The following is a 25,182-nucleotide window of genomic DNA, read 5'->3' on the forward strand; positions in this document are numbered from 1 at the left end:
ACTACGAGATACTCACTTTCGTTGTGGTTAAGAACCCGATTGGGAGCCGTCAATCAGTCGATCTGGGCTTGGTAAGCCGCCTTGTTTTCAAACACGCTCTGAATGACGTTGTTTACTCCAGTACAGTGTCTGGAGTTGTAATTCAGGTGGACTTGGATCGCCATTTTAACATCACGAAGATTCATTGAATTGTTAGCCATGAAGAAGGTAAATTGTGGTAAAATGAGATTTGTATTAAGAGGTAAAGTATTTAAAATTAGAGAGTTGTGTGTGTAAATATGTAGTGTGTAGTTTATATAGGAAAGATGAAAAGGTAAAAAAGAAAAAAGAAAAAAAAAAGAGCAAACGGCTCAAAAGTTTCAAAATCCAACCGTTGGACCTCGATATGCATGCAAGAATTGGATGGTCAAGTGCGTGGTGTGACCACTCGTTTTTATTCCACGACGCGTGGTGGAGCGTTGATGGCGGTGTTTAGTGGTGGTGCCACATCCATGATGCGCCCATATTTCATCCATTGCCAACCCCCTAATATATTTTTGACCATTATTTACATGTTACAAGTGTTCATACTTCCTAGATACATAACACATTTCACTATATTTTTGTCTTTGAATACGTATCTACAAGGAACCAACAACACTTTCTTATGAATAACATCTGGCTTACGTCAAGTGCTTCTAGTTAATGAAATTAACCATCAACGATTACATACTTCAACTTGGTAGCTGAGTGTAAACCCTTGACCTCCTATACCTTGAATGTAACAACTAACAAGCACTTGAGAGTCAAATAGTGTGCTTATCATTGAAGTTCATTTCATTCCATACATTTTAATTGGAAGTGCAGAACCATATGGTCATAACCAAAAGCACATATCACATAAAAACAGAACCTGCATAAATTTTTAACCTTTTGATGTTAACAGTGAGTTGATCCTAACTCTTCAGATCCACTACACTAACAGGTACATTATTTTTGGCAATTTTACAGTTCTAAAAAGCTACTGAATTCGTCTACCAAGCATTGGCAAGGAACAACAGCAAAAAATAAGCAAGAACACAGTTAGTTTTAGACAGAAGATAGTTGCACACTTCACGATCCACTCAGTCAGCGTATTGGCATGCCTGTGGAGTTGTCGAGTCATTTCTTAGTTTCACACAAACAAAAAACCAAGATTATGGCAAAATCATGAATTGAGCACAAAACCAAATATCAGCATAACCAAGATTCTACATTAATAAACCATGGCAACGCAATCACTTCCACGGGGAGAAAACAAATAAGATCCAACGAAGTCATAGTATGAGACAGCAATTGGTTTTGTAGGAAGCACAAGGGAGCAAGAAAAGTCAATAATATTAAAGAGATTGTGAGAAAGCAAGTATGTAATCAGATGTCTATATTAACATAAAATAATTGTCACAAACAACAATCACATAAACTGATTTTTCGGCATGCAATACAGCATCAGAAGTCTATACTAAAATCCGATAATGCATGCTTCAATTTATTAAGAATCAACTCTGATCAAAAAAAAAATTGTGAAAGCAATCATGGTGTTCAGACTATGATTGTTAAAGATTTACTTAAAACAGATTGTGTACAATATTAACTTAGATGGAAACAAGGCAAGTGAAAAATCAAATGAGGAATACAATAAGTGGCATGCTAAGAGGCTTTCAATGACAAATGCGCTTGACAAGGAGCTATTTGTGAACACCTCTAAAAGGACTCTATGGTAAATCAGGCGTTTTTAAATACCCACATGGCCCTTCTATCTTGATTAAAGAGGTTGACTCGGTGCATTCCTTAAGAAATCCTAACATCATCACTAAATGTGACCGTAGTGATATACATGATGGATAACTCAGGCAGCCGGACTCCTTGTAACATGCTTACAGTCGTAGATAACCTCTTTTATTGTTTTTAACTTCAGAAACTTCAGGGGCTTACATGGTATGTTGGATGTATAGCCTTTATGTCTCGAATTTGCAGTTGCATGTAGCCTGTAACTTCTAACTGCTTAAAAGTTTAGTCCTTGGGTATATCTACCTTGACTTAATAATAATTTAAGTAGTTAATATATTTAAAATATTAGTGTTACTACTTGCAAAAATTAGTGCTTCTTTCAAGTTTGGGCCAAAAAAAAAACGCTATAACACCGCTATTTTACCACTCTTTGGACCGCTATAGCACTGATATCGGTAAAATAGCGCCGCTAATAGCGGGACTGCTATTTTGACCACTATTTTGCTTGAAGACCGCTATAGCACCGCTATTGATAACATAGATAATAAAACTCCTATTATTGACCAAGAATATCATTTGTAACTCATATAAATGCACCGATGACATGACTCAATCACAAAACGGATGTTTTAAACCAAGGTCAATCACTGTTAGGTGTTAGGTAATAGGTACTAATGTACTATATGTGGTGATGTTCACATTATAAATATATTCAGTAGTAACTATTTACTTTTAACTGATACTTTCTTAAACTTTTGTAGGCTGGCCACAATAACCATTCAACACAAAAACATCTTAGTGACCACCTACGTCTCAGTTTCTCACTGAGAGCAACAAAGAAAACTCAAATGAGCATTACGTGCTTTACATTTTTATATCATGTAAAGAAGAGTATATATGCATTAACTTCCACACTTTACCAAAGCTAGTCAATCAAATCCTACAGGTTTTGGCAAGCAAGTTTCAACTTTAAACCAATCACCACCTATATTTATAACTCATTTAACACAAGATAAACTAAATAGTACGCTTCATTAGCCCCTTTTAAGATATAACACCTTACCGCTAGATATCAAAGCAGTACTCAGTCAGAAACAGCCGGTACTCTCTTCAAAGCTTCAGCTTCCAGAAAACGGCTCAAATTCTTGTCTTCCAAATGTTTCTGACACTCAAAATCAAAAGTTCAACAATAAGCATTTGCTATTAACCATAATAATATACCGTATCATTTACTCGTTTTTACCTATTCCCTGCATTATACAGATGCACCTTAACTCATATAGCAATAAATTTCAAAGCTTCTCGCACAACCAACTTAACAATTACTACTACATTAGCCTTTTCAATAACAAAACTTCATATAGCCTCCAAAAATACAATAAACAAACAAAAAGATTCCAATTTTTTTTATCTTACAAACAGCAACTTCATAAAAACAATTACTTTTGTGTACCCTTTTCAATACGGACTATAAGTCTATAACTATAAAAACAATTTAATAAATAAATTAAAAAACTTGAAAATATAAGAACACTTACGGATAAACAATCTTTATATTTTTCCCACTCAGAAACACATTCTTCTTTATCCCAATGACCCTTTAAAAACTTCTCTGAATACCACCTAAATTAAACAAGAATAATTTATTAAACTTTTTTGAAAGGCAAATTAATTAATTATATACAAAACAAATTATAAAGCAAGGGGCATTTTAGTTATATATTTAAAAAAAAAAAAAAAGATTCTTTAAGAACCTGTTGAAGCAATTATGATAAGCAAGTCTGAGATCTGCACAAGGAGATGTTGTTATTGATGCTGATTTCTTCTTGTCTCTTAAGAAACCCATTTAATTAAAAGAAAAAAAAATAAACAAAAAAATTTTAAGTGTTTTTTTTTAGTGAAATTGAGTGAGGTTTTATGAAGAATAAAAGTTGTATATTGATTTGGGAGAAATTTTTACGAGCATTGTTTACTTGGTATCCAAGAGTTTGATAGATATATAGTATAGCATCGCATTGTATATCACCGAGTTGATGTTGAAAAGTGAGTGATTGATTTAGGGCTTAAAGGGAGGTGTTTGTAAAATTTTATTATTTTATGGGATGACTATAGAAATTTTAATATAATTAATTAATATTTCTCTCATACAAATGATTTGTTTTAAGTTTTAACCTTCGACTAACTTAAGCACCCGGATTATGATAATTTATTTTAATTATAGTCGTTGTGATGTAAATGTTAAATGTAAAAACGCAACGACGTAGCTAACTGCGTAATAAACATGTTATAAGAAACATACAATAAAAGAATATTGCAAAAAATAATGAAAAGTATAAAATAACCATAAAAGATATGCCAAATTTAACATATATTTATATATTTATTTATAATCAGTTTGTTTACCTTTTGTAATGGTTTCATGGTTTAATATTAAGTGAAAGTAAAATAAAACCCGTATAGCTAAAAACATTTGGGAATGTTGTGTTTAGGATATTGGGAAAAAAGAGGTCTTCTGTTTTAATTTATCATTTTAGAGGAAAAGGCAATTTAAATTTAAATTAAAATTATGACCTAATGATCCAAAAATATAGGGGGAGTTTAGTTCTTTAAATTATGCCACGTTAGAAGATTTTTTAAAATAAGCATCTTTTGGACTTCAACTTTATTTAGTAGAAAGATTGGTATATTCGTCCCACTTACCGGGCCTACGTTTTTCGGTTAAAATGTCGTTTGAATTTTTAAGGAACCATGAAGAGAGAAAAATTTTTTATTAATCCGTCAAACAGCACAACGATTAATAAGAGTAAATCTTATCCCCTCAAAATTTAAACTTGAGTCTCTCAAGCCCAACACTCTCATAGGAAAACTACGACACCATTTAAATAATAATTAAGGCTCTCAAAAGAAAACTGGGATACCAGGTAAACAATAATTATTATCTCCTAGGGCAAAATTTTAGTCTAACACAAATAATGTGGGTTTGATTCTAACTATAATGACCTCAAGATTTGATAAGACCTACATAAAAGCTTAGTTCTTCTCCAATAAGCCAAAAATGATTTGTAATAACTTTTAACCAAGCAAAACTTTTTAAATTTTTTTAAAATTTGTTAATAAATATATTTATTAAATTATAGTCAAAAATACTGTCCGATATAGTTTTAATGCGATAATTAGGATGGAAAATAAGTATGTGCTAATGAGACAGCTCTTTTCTAGTTTGATAAGAAAACACGATGAATCTTACGTCCATCAATTTATTTGGGGTAACATTGCTGATAATGTCTACGTGACCAGACATCGTTGCACTAAACACCTTGGGCAGGACCAAAGAGATAATTGGTGTAATGTAACAAGGTAATGAAAATCATTTTGATGAACCGACGTCTGTTACTCGTAATTTTGTTCATTTTTATTTCTGTTGGATATGTAAATATATATATAAGAATATTTTGTGAGGCATTAAGCATTATGAGTCTAATTTCATAATGATGATAGGAGTGTAATACTCTATTTGTCAATTTTTTTAGGCAAGATAACATATACCAACTGCCACTTATTTTAACAAATACCATAAACATATCCAGTAATTGAAAACAAATACGATAAACAAATTATAAAGCAAGGGGCTTTTCGTATTCGTATTAATAGAAAACAAATACGATAAACATGTCAAACATATTTTGCCTTTCCGAGTAGATTTAAGGCATTTCTTGAAATTAATATTGTAACTTTACATTGTTAGTGTTTCGTATATGAAATTTTGCTTTGATTTTGTTCACTCATTAGATGTCTCTATTTGAAAATATAACTCCATCTGATACTATTGTCCACAAGATTCTTTGTATCTATAATATTCAATTATATTTGACCAATTTAGGACCTAGCCAAACATTGCAAATTTAATAATATCACCAATGATATTCACAATGATGAAACAGCATTAGCTTCAGATCAAGAAAAGTAATACAGCAAGTAAACTTAATGAGTAACTACTAATATCCAATTTCTGCCAAAAGCTCACACACAATAATACAATCAGGAAAAAGAAAAAAATTCTAGAAACTGCCACAAGAGAAGACAAGTTTTGGACTTGTCAACCTGGGCAAACATAACACAAAGCAATACCCCAGCCCTAGCTATCAATGAGTACCTCACTTGGGCTTTTTATACACTACTGTACACTTATATTAAATGATATTCTTCGGCCGCCCCCTTTTCCCGACACCACTTTTTACCAAAACTTAGAGTAACCAATGAGTAAGACAACTGCTTTTAAAATTTTTTTTTTTTTTTCGAGATTCAAGGACAATAGCGTTGGCTGGTTTGGATTTGATATAGCGGGGTCATGGAAAGGGGCTGCCTTTTTAATGGTAAATGCATGGGGTAGCTGCGGGAAGTTCCCATTAACGGGCAAGAACCTGACTATAATACACAAGTTATGCCTCCAATCCCATAGCTATTAATTATGGCAACATTGAGTCGTCAGCTGATGTGAGCATTTGTATGTCCGTTTCTTCGGTTGTTGCTTTTGTTGTATAATCCATCTTCAACTTGCCTTCTGTTTTGTTCAAGAAACAGTTTTTACGTTAAACAATGGTAAGATTTATGTTAAACAATGGTAAGAGGGTAAAACTGTATCTTTGTAACATGGAACCAAAATTACTCATTTGTGAGCAAAGGGTCATTGGGTAGAGGTGGCAAAATGGCAATTCAAGTGCTTTGAGTGCTGGTCAAAATAGGGAATTTTCGGTGCAAGTTGATCGACCAGACACATTCTATCAAAAAATACATCACGTGCTACTTTCAACCCGTTTGACATGTATCGTTCAACTAAATAGAACAGTCCCTTTCTTTTTGCAAAATGAAAATGACTTTATTCAAAGTTGGCAAATTCGAGAAGTCTCGATACACAGAGTCAAATACTATTAGGGAAGGGAAAAAAAGAAACGAATCTCAAGGAAAGGACTAAAGTTAGCAATTACTAACCAAATAAGGAATCACTGGAGGCACTCCTCATAAGATCTGTGATCCAAAATAAACAAAAAATAGTCAAATTGCCAAAAATCTCCATTTTCATTATAAATTGCCATTGACTATAAATACATATATGAATATTAGGGCAGATCATTTAGTTTACACACACAACAAATATTTCTCAGGATAGCGGCCTCTCTACCCAACACATAAGACCACTTGATAGCCATCCATGGGCTTTTGCAGGAGGCCTTTTCAAGCACTACTAAACATGTGGGACCTCAAGGTTCTGTTTGTGTGTGTGTGTACTTGAAATGTTGAATAACTAAGTGCATTAGTGAGTATAGTGACCAAGCCTGAGAGGAGCTAGCAAGTGCCATTGCTTTCATTAACTTTTAAAGTTAATATATCTCTCCCCTGCTTCTGATTAACTTACCCGGATTAGCACGCAGAGCTTTTACAGCATCAAAATTCTTGTACGTATATCCCACAAAATTCAAGTCCTTGGGATTTAACTGCTGCTGTATAACAATATTAAGAGCACAAGTATTACAATAGAACCAACAAAAGCAGTGCCTCGTCACTCATCAGTCATAGCACTTCGGTAGAAAAACAGACGGGTCATGTAGGTTGGATAATGGGTCAAAACGGGTTCGCATGTTAGGTTGACACACAAACATGTTTTTGTTTGATTTCTCCGGTATTTATAGCTAGTATAAGGTTAAATATGATTAGGAAAAAAAATTAAAATAAAAATCTAATTCGGTATAATAAAGAAATGTAAGAGGTACAACAAAATAACAAAATACACTTTTTGGGCAAACTTTCAACTGGTTCGCTTTTAGCTACTTTTTTTTAAAAAAATATATACATGAACCTTTAGGGATAAACCATAAACAAACTAACCCATTCAAAAGTAAAAAGGCAGGAGATGCCACCCCAAAAATCACTCAACATCAAGAACTAAAGCAATTTGATATGAAAAAACACAATACGGAAAAAAGACGCACCTTCCTTGAGGGTCCTGAACCAGTTCTTCCAGAAGTTGGAGGATTTAACTGATAACAAGTTCAAAAACTTAGTACAGTGTATATTGTCGCATATAAAGGACCAAAAATATGAGTAATGTAAAAACCTCATCAAACTTCATAAAATTTTGAGTATCTAGCTCCCCGTTGACTTCAGGTTTAAAAGCTGCTTCCATGTCATATAGTTTATCCCACTCAACGTCTTTGAACCATGGGTGAGCCTAAGAGAACACACTTGCATCAAAAAAAAATGTACAGGAAAGAATAAAGAAGTGTTTAAGAGTAAATTTTGAAAGTGATTACTTTATATTTGAATACTAGTTTCAGATAACTAGCTGAAGTAAAACAGGTTGTTGAAAAAAGTGTTTGGATGGGTATCAGTTTTTTGAACTTGCAAAATCTGATAATTAGATACTTTGAATTCATGGCAAACATTGATCATCTAAGATAAAATGACAAAGCTGGCATTTTCATAGAGAACAAGGACATATATCAAACGGGAGTACAAGACTCAAACTTTTCATTAAGCGGCAAGCTATCCTACTTCTAAACTACACGAATGCCTGGGTATCCCAGGTTTTCTGAACCCCCTCCCAACAAAAACAGTGATCCACCTCCACAAATGTAGGAAGTGAGACTCTAACCGGGGTGGAATACCCCAAGGTCAAAGACCTTACCAATGGGCCAAACAAGTAAATATACAACTTCTTAACTAGAAGCCAAAACACTTTATCCAGACATAAATAACTCTACCGGCAATTGCGGGCTCGAGGCCACAATAGTCAGAATGCCACCAAAAAATCACATCAGTCTATCCAAATCAAATAATGTATACCTTTATTTGGTCAGGTCCACATGTACCCAACCTATGTTCGACATCACAGAGCAGCCTGTAGATGAGATCCTTCGCTTCTGGAGACAAAAGTATGTCTTCCGGAAATCTAAGATGATTCCTCCAATGAACAATCTGATAGTCATAGTGTAAAATCATGCACAAGAATAAAAAGGTATATAGCAGAGCCTCAAACCAATTAATCAGTTGCAATGTGTGATACCTTCCTACATGTGGTTATTGGATCATCCGCGTAAAATGGGGGATATCCAACGAGCATCTCATACATTATTGCACCTAATGACCACCTGCAAAGAAAAAGGAAGTGTCAATACCACATTTAAGAGCAATATATGCTTAACAACTACTTAAAACTAGAGGTGAAGAGGTGGCAAAATTGATGGTCGAGTAGTAGATCTTAAATTCTTATGAGTAGTACATGCAATTTTGGGGTAAAAACACTGCCAAATTCTTATGACTCACATTTTCTGTTCCAAAACACATATTTAAAGCAACCTCAACGAAGATTTCAGCATGCCAAACACAAGTTGCTCTATGTAATTCTCAAAGTATCAGCTAGGCAGGTATTAAAGACCTCCATCTCAAAAAATTTATACATAACTAATGTGACAGATATGATTACATCATTAAGATATAAAAGGGTATCCAATATCACTATATCTATAAGTACCCAATTACAAGTAGCTGTTGTTCTATGTATGTTTATAGTAGTATAGCATATATAACACTAACCAGTCACACTCCATTCCATATCCTTTCTTCAAGAGAACTTCAGGAGCAATATAATCTGGAGTGCCCACCGTTGAAAATGCCTTCTCACATAAATCAATGAGACAAATCAGATAAAATGAGTAAAAAAAAGATTCTAAATTCAAAAACTACATGTTGGTAGAACTTGCTTTTTATAAAGTTTGAAATTATGTGATATTACATACTTAAAATCAGACAATTAAGTGTAAAAAATGGCTATAGGAAATAATGTTTTGGAAGTGGTTTCGTTGTTTGAAGTTGCAATCATATAAATCAACTATTTCAGTGTCAGAAAAATTGTGAATATCCGAGTAACTAAAATGACCAAAAATCACTCTACTAAAAACACACAAGGTTTTCAAATTAAAAAAATGGGTAGATAGGTAATTTTATGTTCTACCTTCACATAGTCAGACGATGGAAACTGATTATTTGACTTTTACATAATCAGATAGCTGAAATGGGTTTAGATAACATTTAAAATTGATTATTATCACTTGCCATTACTATAATCACATAATGAGGTAAAAAGTTGTATATAGAAACACACCAGTTTTCTCCGGTTCATCTGCCAATGTTGAAGCTGTTCATGGGCACTCTTCCAACTATGCCCATTCTCGGCATCAGGGATGCCATCAATGTCCATTGGTTCTCTTATATTCTCATCAACCATGGTTTCATGTTCATTCAATGTAGATAAGGTTCTACAATCAAGAGGCTTACAGAGACCAAAATCCGAAAGTTTCATGTGGCCATTTTTGTCGAGAAGAAGGTTGTCAGGTTTTATATCTCTGCACAAGAAAACATATTAATAAACAGGTTAGTTGCACTTCACCCTGTTCGGTTCTGTAATTCAGCCTTTGGATTGAACTCATATAATCTTTCAATAGGTGGCAACGTCGATCTAATTACTTAAGTATTGTCGATTCGAGGTGTGTTTTATAACAGATCAAATAGGGTAAGACCAAACAGATTTAGCCATCAAAAAGGCAGGTCAAATGGTTAGCTATCAAGCTTGTACAAAGTCTGTAAAGTGTATTTCTAATGTGAAACCTCCTAAATAACTTTTATTAAGAGAGAGATTATTATCTAAAAATTATATTTTTGTATAAAAATACTAAATATTGGAAAACTTGGGAAGGAGAACCCAACCCATTTCGACATGTACCAAAAGATACCTTTTTTTGACCCAAACCCAGTTAACCCATTACTTGACACAAGTATTTTGCCACCTCTAAATCTTGGTTATCATCATACTAACCTATGAATATAGTTATGCTTGTGAATAGACTCTATAGCAAGCACACTTTGAGCGATATAAAACTTAGCAACATCTTCTTTCAGTGTGTCTTCTCTCATCAACAAAGTCATCATATCACCACCAGGTAGATATTCCATAATAAGGTACAAATACTCGGTGTCTTGGAATGAGTAATATAGTTTTACTATGCAGTGGCTGGCCACTTCCGCAAGCAAGTTCCTCTCAGCCCTAACATGTTCCACCTGTTCAATAAATATGAAATTTGTTCGATTACAACAAAAAAGAGAGAGGGAAACGAAAATGAAACAAATCGCTTGGTCAACAGGATATACCTGTCCTCTAACAAGCATTTCTGATTTCTTCAGTTTTTTCATTGCATAAATATTGCCAGATTTTTTCTCCCTGCACAACCGTACCTGTAATGTAACCATCAACTGTCAAATGAGAGGAAAACTGTCTTGCTTTAGCATTGAATATTTATCAAAAGCCAAAATGTTAGATCAGGTCCTATTGTGGTCCACATGCCAAAAGAAAGGTAGATACAAATTTTTGTTCTAGAAAATTATTATTCTGTATCTTTGTACTAAATGGGTGATTTGGATATTCCAAATAAAATATAATAAGCTTGGTATTCTGGAAAGCGTAGATTTAATATTCTAGTCCTGGCAAACATTATTAATATCAACTACACATGATCTGAGAGCATACCACCAGAGTATTACAATTATGAAGTCAAGCAGAAAAAGAGCACAAAAAATTGAATAAAATAATAAAAATGTATCACTAGAGGTGAGTTTCCCTTACTGGAATCTGGAATTGCTTTAAAAGTTCTTTTTTCATGATTGTATACTTTCTGACCTGTTTATGCTTAATGTGTCATGTAGGTTGATCTTCATCTACATGGGTCAAATGGGTTAAAAAAACCTACCAGAATTCCCATTTGCCACCTCTATGCTAAGCATTGTTTCCTTCTGTTTGTGGCAATATATGCAATTCGTCCTAAAATCTAATTAATCATTTAACTTTTAAGTTCACTTAGTTACTACTTATCCAGATCAACTTCAAGAATGAATCATATTAATATTCGGATTAAAATATTGACAGTTCCCATCTCTATAGATGAAAAGGAAAATATTGATTTCTCACTATCTGATGCATCTATGAGTGGAAAGATGACAATCAATACCCTCAAACTACAGGTCATGTGGGTGTCAAGGTCTAGCAATGCAAGTTTTTGACATTTTCATATTAACGGAGGTTAACCATTAAAGAAAGACAGTAGTAACCACAGGTCAAACTTGCAGATCATAATGTCAAGATTTAGTTTAGCATATATACCTTTCAGATTCGGAAACTAAACAAAGACAGTTTTAGACATTTACTTATTATCAAGCTATATCTATGAATGTCTTGAATATCAAGTATCAATAATCTTGGGATGGGAATGTACCTATCTACTTTTCGCAGTTTAGTTAAAAAAAAATAAGCACAAAATTTCATCAAGAATTTAGAGCAAATCAATTTGCTCTCATCCAATTTCTTTTCTTTCTTTCTGCTGAGTGCTGGTATGTCTATCTAATATGCAGTTGGTTGAGCAATACAGAGAGAAAAAAGTAGTTTCTATGCTCCAAAACAAGGGTACCATTCAGAAAATGAACTTACTTATTTTAAATATAGTAAAGAGTAAAAAAAAACTATATCACAGGCATACAGCAATACAGATATAGAACTGCCAAAGATGTGATATGATAATTTATGCATATTTCTAACCTCGCCAAAGGCTCCTCTTCCAATGATGGTCAAAAGTTCAAAATCATCAACACATATCTTGTTTCTTTTAAGTCTCATAAACTCTGTTTCCTTTCTCTCTAAATCCTTGATCAAATTAATTTGTTCCTCTTTAGGCACATCCGAAGAAGCCAGCTTCCTCTCCAAAATCCACCGCCTGCAAAGGAAACAATAATTAAAATTAATTTATAGAAAAATGTCACTGATATTGTCTCAAAGAATTGAAAAAAACTATACTATTACTCTATTAGGTTGTACAAGAAAGTTGGCCACTTTGCATACGAGAAGACATTTATAAGGTTAGCGTGAAATTTAAGGTGCGAAGGCATCCCAGGAGGCTAGTTGTGGGCCTCATGAATGTGAGGCATAACATATCACATACATGTAAGAGTGTATATTTAGAACCCAAAAAACAATTAAGCACTTTTAAGTATCCAACATCATTGTCAATTATTACTATAAATATCGAACATAGTTCAATTTCATATCATGACTACTTGCATAAGCTATGCAAATTAAGAAACAAGTGAGTAAAATGTGTCCGGTCATCAATCAAGGTCATTAAGCTCCTAATGATTATTGTCATTATCATCAAGTACATTCTTCCTATCTTATATTCTTATATGAGTTAAAATGCTTGAGAGATGAAAAACCAGAACTTCTGATTGATTACTCAATGAAATAGGAGATGGAAATAAGGGAAGATAGAGTCTCTAGGGTTTTTCAAAAAAATCCTAATATGATGGCAAGGCTTAAAAGGACAAATAAGATCCAAATGCCCAAACTCAGTGAGCAAAAAGAGATCAATCGCCTAAATAGTTACCAGACACGCATAAGCACTTACGGTTATGGATCTCACAGTCAAGGTGATAAACCTCGGTGAGCCTCTTTAATGTGCATCGGCTCAACATGAAAAAAGACCCATGATTTGGACCTGGTGGGCCTCGCCTAGCGTGCCCTTTCACAACTGGCGTGAATTCCGATGCGGTGTCTAAATGATTCATGATCTATAATAGCTTGATGTATGCCTTATAATAATGGTAATATAACTTTTGTATGACATATGATGTTCCAATATTTGCCTCCATGTATATAAAAAGAAGTAGCATTAAACTTATGAGTGTCAACAGCTCAACGTGCTTACTTAGTAACTATAGCCTCATATATTTTCTAAAAGCATAAACCATGTTTTATTAACACTCAATCTAAAACAAAAAAAAAAATGTGTTTCCATCTCCTACATAAACCTTAGCACCCTCTTTATGCATTCCATCAAATCAGCTCCTAATAACCACCCAGGAATTTCGACCGGAATATGCATAAGCATAATAAAACATTCTTAATGGAATGTACTATAATAACATTTTTCCTTTTCAAACTACAAAAGAAACACTTGGTACAACACACAATTTGTACAGGAATGTGATTTAGCAAGTGCATGTACTTTAAGATGAACATGTGATGTCGGTAATATGAATTCGTTACCTTACTACATTCACAACTACTATATCAAGCTAATTAAGTAACTTCATACCCAAAAATCCAAACTTTAAATCAACTACATGCATAATCTCTAAAACTAAACATAACACTCCAAATTAATCACTCTAATTACCAATTACAACTACACTAAACTAAATTGTTCAGTACCCAATACTAGATCTCATAGCATAATTACAGTGAGCATTATAGTACTGGGGAAAAAGTTCAGAAACGCTACATATGAGTCAAACACTCGTATTTCCCGGGTAAACTGGACACAGAAAGCCCCATCCGTTTAACATGGTACGGAAATTTTAATTCAGCAGATTCAAGTTTCACAAATAAAAATCAAAAACAAATTCAGGGTTTACTAATTCAAAGTAAAGGGTGTCAGAATCAAGTCTTGAATTCACAAAAGATTAAAACTTTATACAAAAAAATGTGACCTTTCTTTGCGTTCTTGAATATTTTTCATCTGGGTCCTGTAATGATTCTCTATATATTGTTTAGCAGCAGCTACTTTTTCCATAGTCAAACTTGACCCTTGAATTTCATCATCATTAATCCCTTTAACACCTTCTTCCATTTTTACACAGTTGATGAAGAATCTTGGTGTTCTGTGTTTTGTGAAAATATATAAAAATAAAATGCTCAAATGGAAACCTTGGGAACCCCTTTTTGGTTTTTACCTCATCAGTATCAAAGTGACCAAAAAAGAGTAAAACTGTAGTGAATGTGTGTATGTATAGGTGTAATGGTAGGGTTGCAATCTGGTGTAAAAAGGTGTATATATGTTTTTGTGTGTGTATGTAAAAAGCCCATAAAAATATAGATCGGTTATTTGTATGACAGCTGTTTTGATCTGTCTAATCTTGATTTTTGGGTTTTTTCTTTTTATCTAGTATTTTCTTTGTCTTCTTTGACTGACTAGATTTAATATGAATGGTCAAGTGCCACCATTGTTTTATGTTTTTTTGTTCTAGATGACTAGATGTGGTACATTCTTTTGATTAAAGAACTAGAAATGGTACATGTTTTAATTACAGAATAAATCTCAAAAGAAATAGTAGTATGAGTAATATTATGACCCTTTTATTTCTTGAAACAATCTTTTCTAAAGTTGAATCTTATTGGTTACATTGCCAAAAGTGGCAAAATGTTGGAGATTACACTATAGATTTCTGTGTTAAAATATTTGTAATTTGTGTATAGATATTTATCCAAACAATTGTTTTGACCAAAGTAGGGAGATATTTTTGATACTTGGTCATTGGTCAATGTCCGAGCACCATGTGTCACATATTGCTTATTGTCATTGTCCAATTTCTAAGAATATTATCAAAAGAAAAAAGTTCTATATTTCTACTCCAAATGCAAGATTATATCCAAACCGATGTTTAATGTTCTAAAAATCGGACGTTTATTCGAATTATATGAGTTCCAAAACTAAAATCGACTAGTCAAAATATATATATATATACTATTCATGATATAACAATCCAAAAAAATACACTTAATCTTCACTCAAAAATAATATCATTTAGTTATAATAAAAACTTCATAGAATTGCTGATGTAAATATGTAATGCCCAACAATATTTTATTTGTTTTACATTATCTACGTCATCGATACTCGTTATAAGACTCGACAATAAACTTTATAATTCTCAAACGTGTTTAAAACACTCATACAAAAATATAAAATATTTAGAAGAAAAGAACAATATCTAACACCACATAGACCGTGCCTCCTACAATGCTAGTCATAAGCAAAATTTTCCTTACCATACTTCAATAAAAACCCATTTCCAAACTCTTACGATTTTATTTTTTTTTATCAATCCTGTTATAACATATAAGTTCTCAATATTTTCATGTTTCAAAACACAATCACACATGTCATACAATCCTATTATGACATGGGGTTGGGAATAGCAATGAGCCGGGTATCGGTCGGTTGAAATATCCTGAAGCCGGAGTTGATTAAAAATCTTTGTTCTAGCCCGGACCCAAACCCAAACCCCATGAGTCCCTATTTATTTACTAATTGTCGGGGTAACGAGTTTTCCCACGAGTAATTAAGGATTCCTTAAAGTTTTATTTTTCAAATTCATTTACTTTAAAAATCATGTTATGAAAAACTACAAAATAATATTTTGTACTACGTATTTGTAGTATTACTAGTTTATTATGGACTATGCACCAATGTCTCTATACTTTGAAAATCATGTTATGTCACTCATTTAATATGGAATCATCTACCAATAAATTAAAACAGGATTGCGATGTTCTTGAAACGATGCGTGGCGTGAACCTTGATCGACACGTGTCCTTTTAATTTATATATTTTAATAAATTAATTTTTTTAATTGTATATAGATTCAATTTCTTTATTAGACTTAGAACTAAACTCTGATTCTTAGTTTATAAATACAAAATACATTATAGCATTGATCGTTTTCTCATTAGTAAAGTCGTCTCTCTCTTTTTTTTCTCAATTTTTAAACTTCTATTACTTATACTAGATTTTAGACCCGTGTCAGATACACGAGCTTACAATACATATAATTTCAAAAGGAAAAATTTAACAAAAAACAATCATGGAAGTTTAGTTTTTAACAATGTATTGTAATAAAAATAAAGTCAGACGGTAATTTGAACATTAGAACCATGTATCCTCCTTCATTTTTGGAAATACTTCTTTGTAGACGACATTCGTCGTAGTACTTTTTGTTTTTCCATCTTTGTCGCATATTAGCATCCAGAGACCCTTTTTCGACTTAATTTGATCGAGAGATCATAACATACAATTGTCGGTGTGTGAAAATTGGACGTTGTAGATACAAACCAACAATCGTTAAAGACAGGCTTTGACTTTTGATAATTGACATTGCGAAAGAAATGACCAACGAGAATTGTCTCTTATGAAACCAAAACGGGGTTCTTTTATAAGACGGTATTAGCTTCATTCTCACGTTGTAAGTTTTGTATCCAATGTTGTTGCCAGATATCACTTCCGCTTTAATCACATGCTTTTTTAATCTTTTAATTCTCAATCTCGTTCTATTGCATAACTCGTTAAACTGGTCTATATTGCAATTCGATTATAGCTTTGCTTCGTATATGCAATTTGCGACTTAAGGTTTATTTCTGAAAAATATAAACTTTAATTCACGTTTCTATATACTTAAATAATACTCCCATATGAATTAGAATAGACACTTATAAAAAGTAAATTGTATCGCTGAAAAAAAGAAGAAAAAAAAAATTATAAAATTATGATTGGTCTTGGTTAGGTTTTAGTATGTGTAAAAATTAATGGTTGATATGAAGAATTGAGGAAGAAGATAACTATAAATTATTATTCCTCTTTTATGTAATTATTATAGGATTTTACTATTGATGTCAAAAAAAAGTTACATCTAATTCGAATACATTACGGTATCAAACGTAATTCGCTTATTTGTTAAATACTTGGGCCTAGCCCAGTTAGCCGGGCTTAGGTTATCTAGACTTATACGTAGCTTCATTTAGATACTTTTAGATATGTATCAATTAATTTTATATAGATCCGTAAATTGACATTATAACTTTTAAATCATAATTATGACATCAGCAAACTTTAATTTGTTAACATTGAGTGCTATGATTGGTTAATAAACTATTAGATCAATTGTCTTTTAGTATATATAAAGATTACATATAAATATATAATAAATTAATAACATGAAGAATTCAAAAAATCGAATTTACGATCGGAAATCACTAGACTATTTGTCGTCATCCTTTATGCTTACAATTTTCGATTTTGATGCAATTTTAAAAATTTAAGGTAAATCCAAAACTTTAACAAAACATATATTATATTTATCATTATTGTTTATTATAACTTATCTCCGATCATCGGTTTACTTTATACCACAATTTATTTCATACTCGCAAATCATATAAGAGACATATTCGTATTTCTCGATGATACAATTTTTATAGTTACCGTACATTGTATGGGTATTAGGACTCGTATAAGTATAACAAATATAATGATAGTGTCTCGGTGTTTTGGGTTTGTAAATCGATTTATGATTAACGCGTTAGAGTTTATACGCTAATTGTGTACACTAAGGTGTTGAAGTTATCTGCTAACTTAGAACAATGTATTAAGACAAAATTGAACAAAGTTGTAAAAATGTATATCAATATGTAATGTATCATTGTATTAAAACGTATTTTTTGGTAATACAAACTAGAAATATCTCATTTATACGAACTTCACTTGCTTACGTTAAAAACCAATTAGAATTAAAATTGATGACTTTTGTGTTTTATTGAAAACAAACCCTTTAGGGCATATTTAAAATTCGATCTTGAGATAAACACACTAAAGTTTGAAGTTCCGAATAAATAAATCTGCTACAGTTCAATTGTCATAGAGAGAGTAGTCACATACATTTTAGAAGATAAATGGTTAATATGAAAATTACATTTTAAAAATTCTTTGTAATTGCAGGGATCATTTATGTAGTTTGTTGCATATATCTTTACTACTATATAAAAATTATGCACCCCTTGTTAAAAAGTTAGAAAAAGAAAGAAATGCAAAATGACTATTATACTTATAATAAAATAATTTACACCATTAGTTATTTATCCTCTAAAATATTTTAACTACTCCTTTAAATCAATTACTTATACATCAATTACATTTACATCAATCTAGAACACCCGACACCGCCACCAACATCAATAGTCGTTATCACCACATGTCCCCAACATCACCAGACCGCCGTAACAACGACCGCCGCATTGCGCGGGTACCGTGCTATGTTATCCTCATAAATTAAGGGAGGTGATATTTTTACCATTATCTTTTTATTGATGTATCAAAATGTATATATTTTACAACTAATTTATTGATGTATTAAAATGTATAAATTTTACAACTAGCTGTAAGTCAATTATTATAAAAACATGATATATCAATAAAAAAAAAAATACTAAAATCACTTCCCATAAACAAATTATGTCGTAAGGTTTAAGATGGAAAACCAACACCACAAAATATATATAAAGCCCCTGTTGTGAGAGGGAAAAGCCTCGGTTTCTTAATTCGACAACAGGGTAAAGTCTTCCGAACCCATATACACTTCAAAAAACCCCAATCTTGACACCTCTCAAGAAACAAACTTTCGTTTTCACATAACCAAACAGACCCTCATAACAAAAATAGTGCAGGTTCGCTGATCATTCTAACAGCAAAGAATGGAGGATGAGTACTGGCGGAAATATGTCCCTTCTGCTGACACTGGTTTTTCTTCTTCTTCATCATCAAACCCTAATTATTCTGCAAATTCGTTGAATTTTTATTATAATTTACTGTTTTGTGTATAAGTCATGATTCGATTGCGCTATATTAGATAACCCCCAGTTAATATATATATATATTTAGGGTGATAAAAATCATTAAAAGTTAACGAATTTGATAGTTTTGTAGTTTTCTGATACATGGTTAAGTGTTAGTGTTCTTGAATTGGGTAAAGTTTGAATCTTTTACCAATTTAAAGATTACCCTTGATCGTTCTCATGTAATTTTAAAAATAAATGTAGCATTGGGGTTGTTTACGCGATCTATATTGGTTAAGAACAACTAAAAGCATTCTATAATACGTAAAAAAGCATGTGTATTTTCCAGACCGATGAACAAAAGCCAATATTATAAACGATTATGATTTTCTTGTGCTGAGTTAGAACCCACTTTTCTCTATAATAGAGGACCCACCTAGTTTCTGACCTCTTATGCTTGCTTCAACAATGGAGAATCGCAACCAAATCCGAAAACTTGCGCCTTTTTCGGCTTTGTTTAAAAAAAACATGCTTTTTAAGGTAAGGACACCTTTTTTCATGATGATGCGACCATCTTCTAACAATGCAGGCATCAATTATGTTTTGGCAGTATAAAGATTGAAGTTCTAATTATGCATTTTTTTTAGTACCAAGTGATGCAAGATTTCATAATTCTATCTGTATTTTTATGTAACAGCAGCCATTCCTAGTTATCTACCATCTGATACATCAATATTATCATCCCATTCTTTGTGGCCCTCTCGTAATCACGTGAGAAGCTCGTCTGATCTTCTACCAAATGATGTAAGTATCACATTTGTTAATCATGTCAAGCCATATGGTTTTATTTACTTATTCACATGTTAGCTAATAACAAGCCACTTTGTTGTTAATGTTTTAAAGATATTGGCTTCACGGCCTGGATCATATGGAGTAGATGATATAATTGGTGTTGGTGTTCGTCCTGAACCTGGTTTTAGTAGATACATGGCTGGAACAAGTAAAAATAGTTATTTGTCCGCGTCGGAAGATCCATATCTAGCTGGAAGAAGAGATGTTTTACGTGACAATGGTCCTGGAATTTCTGACATAGTAAATGAAAGGCCCAACTCCTTAAGGAAACCTAATGGTCTCACGGCTGGAAGTCGGAAATCCAATGTCTTGTTTGTGGATGCACTTCCCTCTGACTGTACTCGAAGAGAAGTATCTCGTATCCTTACCTTCATAGTGTCACATTAGATGCATTTAATAATGAACGGGTTGATTTGGGTTTTGTTATATCTGAAATGGGTCAGATGTGCTAAATCAAAGAAAATAACTTAAAAGGAAATAGATCAATGGAATTAATTGATTTACAGCTAACCAAAGTGTATCTTTACTTCTTTAGTGCATAAAACCTCCTGAATCAATTCAATTTTAAAAGACTGATCTTTATTAACTTACCCGTTTTGTCCTTTTACTCAAACGGGTTGAAATTCATGAAGTATCCTGTCTGTAGTTTGCTTTTAAAAGGTTTGTGGGCTATCAGTTTATCTCTATAAATTCTGGGAGATATACAGTTCTGTCAATGGAAATCTTTACTCTCTCATAAACAAACCACCCGCCCCTTTTCAACATTTCAGTCTTTAAAATACCTAAATATTCTTCAACTCTTAACTTTTTCTCAACCCACACACTAGATTTAGCCAATATACCCCCAAAGTATTTTCCAATCCCTATTTTACCCAAAGACTCTCCTTTATTTACTAGTAAATATCTCAACCTAATATATCTATAATACTCTTAATGAATTTTACAACTTAAATTAACTACAAGACCCCGTTTTACGTCAATTACTTTTACACTGCCGCCACCCATCGTCGCCACCACCGCCGTTGCCGCCGCCGCTGCATTGCTCGGGTACCCCTCTAGTTTTGGAAGCATAAACTGGCTTTATTTGTTTCTAAAAATATTTTTTTAATTACTCAAGTTGTCCCGTAAAAATTGCCATTTTTTGAATATAAACATTTTTTTTTGGAAACTTGTTTCACAGTTAACCAAATAAAAACCTATAAATTGTAGACCTAAATCAATAGTGCCAAAATTTGTAACGATAAGATATAGAAAATATTACTTTATAATTCCATAAACTGATTGTTTAGCAGGAGATTGCATTCGCAAGTTAAACTTTACTTTATTATTCTATCAACAATATTGGGTTGTTTATGCACAAAACATGTATTGTCCATGAAGAATAGTGATGTAAATATTGTTCCTTGACATCTGGCAAAAGATTTGTTTCGTCCTTTCCCTGGCTTTAAAGAAATTAAACTTGTGCACAAGGAGCCACGCAATGTAAGTTGGACAGGCAATGTTCTTTTATTCAGTGTTTCTAGATTTTAGTTATTATGAACTGCAAATTTTGAGCAATATGCGCATTTGATAAATGGATATCAATATTTCCTATCTTTTACTTTTTACACTAATAAAATAAAATTGAAGTTATGCATATGGTCTTTGTTAATATAAAATTTCCCTCTTACAAGATATAGCTTCTTTTTAACATTATTAGACATGGATGATAATGACAAAAACCTAAAGCTCAGTGGCAAATGCTTCTATGAAATTGTTTAGAAGTAAAATGTAAGGATATTGTACCAGTTGAGCACAACCGAAGAGAGTAAAGTAAATTAATTAAACTAACTTCTAAAATCTATAATATATATATATATATATATATATAACTTGCACTTTTGTCCTCGAGGTTAAAATTTATTATGTAAACACACATCATAGATGCCAGATGTGTCTTTTGTCCTCGAGATTATATTCTTGATATATGCGCACATAATAGATGCCCTAGATATGTCTGATGCTGGCCAATACTCTGTAATTCTGCGACCTAGTTTATTGCCCTCAACTTTGACCATGCTTCTCTCTTTTCTTAACAAGTGATATGCAAAACTCTGGGTTATTTTTCTTTCAATAATTCTGCCAGTTTCACAAATATCCGAAGGATCATGTCTGCAGATCTTCTCTGAAAAGTAGGCAATTTTTGTTACTGTTCCAGAATTTTGTGATTCCTCAGACTATCTTGCTGTTTCCAGCAAAATCTTCTTTTTAATAGTTGATCATGATTACCGTGCTAGTGTTGGATATTTAGTAATATATGACATTATTGTTGATTGCAGGGTGCTGATAAAGCCATAGTTTTGTGCTTTGTTGAATTTTTAGATTCCAATCATGCTTCAACTGCTTTGGAGGCCCTTCAAGGTTTGACTACTCTGCAAGATGTCCTTGATTTTCCTTCAAGAAAACAACATATTCTTTAGAAAAACTACAGTTGAATATAATGGCCTAAGCCCTCAAGCATAAAAATCAAATGACTTTAGCAGGTTTTATCAAAAGCTCATCGGTCGATATATTTGAGGAGTTAACCATGAATTATGGGATGCTATGCAGATTACAAGTTTGACCACAAGAAACCCGATTCACCAGCCTTGCGGATACACTTTGCTCATTTTCCGTTTCAACTTCCGCATGATAGAGAGGAGCAAGGTTATGCTCGTTATCCATTTCAACCACCATCAGATAGAGAGGAGCAAGGTCTTACTCGTTTTCCACCGTCAGATAGAGAGGAGCAAGGTCTTACTCGTTTTCCATTACAGCCACTCCCTGATAGAGAGGAGCAAAGTCGTGCCCATTTTCCTTCTCAACGATCGCCTGATAGAGAGGAGCATGCTCTTGCTATTACAAGGTAAAAACAATATTATATGGATGAACTGATCAAAGGATTGTTGTTAAAACTCATTTTTCCTCATATTGTGGAATAGTTAGGAGTTTCGTTCTGATACGTCTTGTATTTCTTGCAATAAAAAAGCTTGTGACTGAAGTTATTGTTTTTACTTATTTCCCACAATATTTGTGGTTGAAAGCTATTGGTTATTGGTGTCTAGAATGTGATTAATATGTTATATAGAGAGAGGGACTAAATTCATTCTTATCAACTAAATTTTTGTTTATTTCTGTTTATAAAGAAGTTATATTATTTTTCTTTGTATATATATTTATATACTAAGATATTTTATCCATGGTATTTTTATCTATATATACTCGTACTAAAAGGGAGAGAGAGCTAGCTAATCATGATGAGGAACCGATGTCGGGGAAGAGGAAGTTCCAAGGATCTCCTAGATCCTCTAAAAAAGGGAAGGTATCTGAGAGTTCCTTAAAGAAGTGTGTCAAATGCAAGAAAAAGCACCCGGGTGAGTGCTTTGCTGATCGAGATGCATGCTATAATTGCGGGAAGACCGGCCATTTGATGCGAGATTGCAAAAAAAAGCGTACATGCTATGGTTGTGGTGGTTCAGATCACATTGTTGCAGATTGCCCTAACCCTAACATGAAGAGAAGAAGCAAAGGCGGCTTAGCTTCGGTGAAGAACGAGGGCCCTCCAAAGGCATAGGGTCATGTTTTATGATAACTAACCGTGAGGCCATGCTACCATGTGTAGTGGTATATAAGGTTTGTTCTTGGTCAACTCTCTACCTATTCGTGTACTATATATTTATTTACTTTTGTTAAACTAAATTTTGTAGGTGTTTTGAGTTTTAAATTTACATCCTGATGTACTAGATTAGGCCTTAGGAGTAGAGACAACCTATAATAACCCCAAAAAGGTAATATTAAGAAGGATTAAAATTTTAAGTTGAGATTTAAGTACTTTAAAGTCTAGTGACAGGTAGGTTTGATGTGACTGTTTGGATCTTTGGTTGGTTCGGGCAATATTGTTTCTCCAATATGATGATTAAAGTTGTTCCTCCAAAATGAGCATATAGCTAAAACACGTTAGTGCGTATTCAAAGGTTGCTCCTCTTACTGAATATGCTATGGCTTCATATAATTCAGAAAACACCAGTTTTCTAGAAGCTTCTTGTTCATATCTCTCATCAAAAGGAGCTATTCGATAATGTCTGTCTAGCAAATCCCCCGCTAACCCGAGTGAAGATTCAAATATTTGTCCTACATTCATTCGGCGATGAAGTAGAAGCTAATAATTGAGATGTCGTAGTTATATGAGAACATCCATATATTTTCTTCAATAATTCCTAATTATCGATATTAAAAAGCAAACCCACCAATATGGTGTATAAAAATTAACTCATTACCTGAAGTGAGAAAAACAAGTTTGTACTTTATAAGTTAGTAAATTGTTATCTTACTGGTTCATATCGTATAATTAGTTGCTATGACATTGTTAATGGAACAAAAGTACACACTTCTATGATCTTTGCATCTTATCTTAATAGTTAATATAAATATACATCTATTTTAGGTTTCCATTCTAGTATCCTTGACTAGTTTGCTGGTAGACCAAGAACACTTGTCCGAAAACAATATGGTCTCATGGGTCTGCTTTTTTTGTGCATCTTTATTGTTCTGATGTGTTAAACCCTTTTCTTTGTCGTTGATTTTGGATGCAGGATGATGGAGTTGAGGAAGCACATCGTACAAATCGTGGATAGGAACAACAATAGCAGTGAAGATTTATAGCCTAGTGTTAAGATCCTTCTGTTTGTTTTTAGTTTCGTTAGCAGAATTTAGATGCATTTTGCTTCAAATTTCTCCATCTTTTTCCATCCTTGTTTTTTTTTTCTTATTCATTTTTTTGATATGGTTTCATTTTGTTAATGTTCAAGTATTGTGACTGAACTTATAAATATTCATCCCATTTTTCATTTTTAGCACATGTGCAACGTCTAAACCAGTTTTCTATGTATGCCAGACGGCTATGTTTAACTCAAAATGATCCCTTTTTTCTTCTTTCTTTTTACATCTTCGATGTGGTTCTGACACCACTCTGGATTAGTCACTAATACACAGGGTTATCTACAAATCACTTCCACACAAACCATATAGAATTTTCGTATGAAGATGTATTAAAATGGTTTGCAGTTAGCGGTAAATCTACTTCT

At 32.9% G+C, this 25,182-nt stretch overlaps 2 protein-coding genes across 4 annotated transcripts; one reads left to right on the plus strand and one right to left on the minus strand.

Annotated features, from left to right (window-relative positions):
• Positions 1 to 5,716: 5,716 nt before the first annotated feature.
• On the minus strand, positions 5,717 to 14,669 carry LOC122596064 (serine/threonine-protein kinase 38). Of its 2 annotated transcripts, none has more exons than XM_043768576.1 (13): positions 14,335 to 14,669; positions 12,389 to 12,563; positions 10,951 to 11,034; positions 10,619 to 10,860; positions 9,908 to 10,148; positions 9,340 to 9,419; positions 8,810 to 8,894; positions 8,590 to 8,721; positions 7,862 to 7,975; positions 7,737 to 7,784; positions 7,163 to 7,244; positions 6,739 to 6,774; positions 5,717 to 6,310 (listed from the first exon to the last, which is right to left on the minus strand). In XM_043768576.1, the coding sequence occupies exons 1-13, from the start codon at positions 14,472 to 14,474 to the stop codon at positions 6,216 to 6,218; spliced, it is 1,554 nt and encodes a 517-aa protein (XP_043624511.1). In that variant the 5' UTR covers positions 14,475 to 14,669; the 3' UTR covers positions 5,717 to 6,215. The 2 variants fall into 2 exon arrangements, with proteins under 2 accessions (XP_043624511.1, XP_043624510.1); XM_043768575.1 differs by having other exon boundaries at positions 7,163 to 7,247.
• A 4,267-nt stretch (positions 14,670 to 18,936) lies between these two features.
• LOC122596365 (nuclear speckle RNA-binding protein B-like) lies at positions 18,937 to 24,951 on the plus strand. 2 transcript variants are annotated; one of them, XM_043768931.1, is made up of 8 exons: positions 18,937 to 19,193; positions 19,926 to 20,032; positions 20,132 to 20,438; positions 21,501 to 21,562; positions 22,399 to 22,480; positions 22,670 to 22,964; positions 23,333 to 23,731; positions 24,691 to 24,951. In XM_043768931.1, the coding sequence occupies exons 1-7, from the start codon at positions 19,148 to 19,150 to the stop codon at positions 23,670 to 23,672; spliced, it is 1,239 nt and encodes a 412-aa protein (XP_043624866.1). In that variant the 5' UTR covers positions 18,937 to 19,147; the 3' UTR covers positions 23,673 to 23,731; positions 24,691 to 24,951. The 2 variants fall into 2 exon arrangements, with proteins under 2 accessions (XP_043624866.1, XP_043624867.1); XM_043768932.1 differs by having other exon boundaries at positions 19,929 to 20,032.
• Positions 24,952 to 25,182: the final 231 nt, after the last annotated feature.

This window comes from Erigeron canadensis, chromosome 4 (assembly GCF_010389155.1).
Source record: "Erigeron canadensis isolate Cc75 chromosome 4, C_canadensis_v1, whole genome shotgun sequence".
NCBI lineage: Eukaryota > Viridiplantae > Streptophyta > Magnoliopsida > Asterales > Asteraceae > Erigeron > Erigeron canadensis.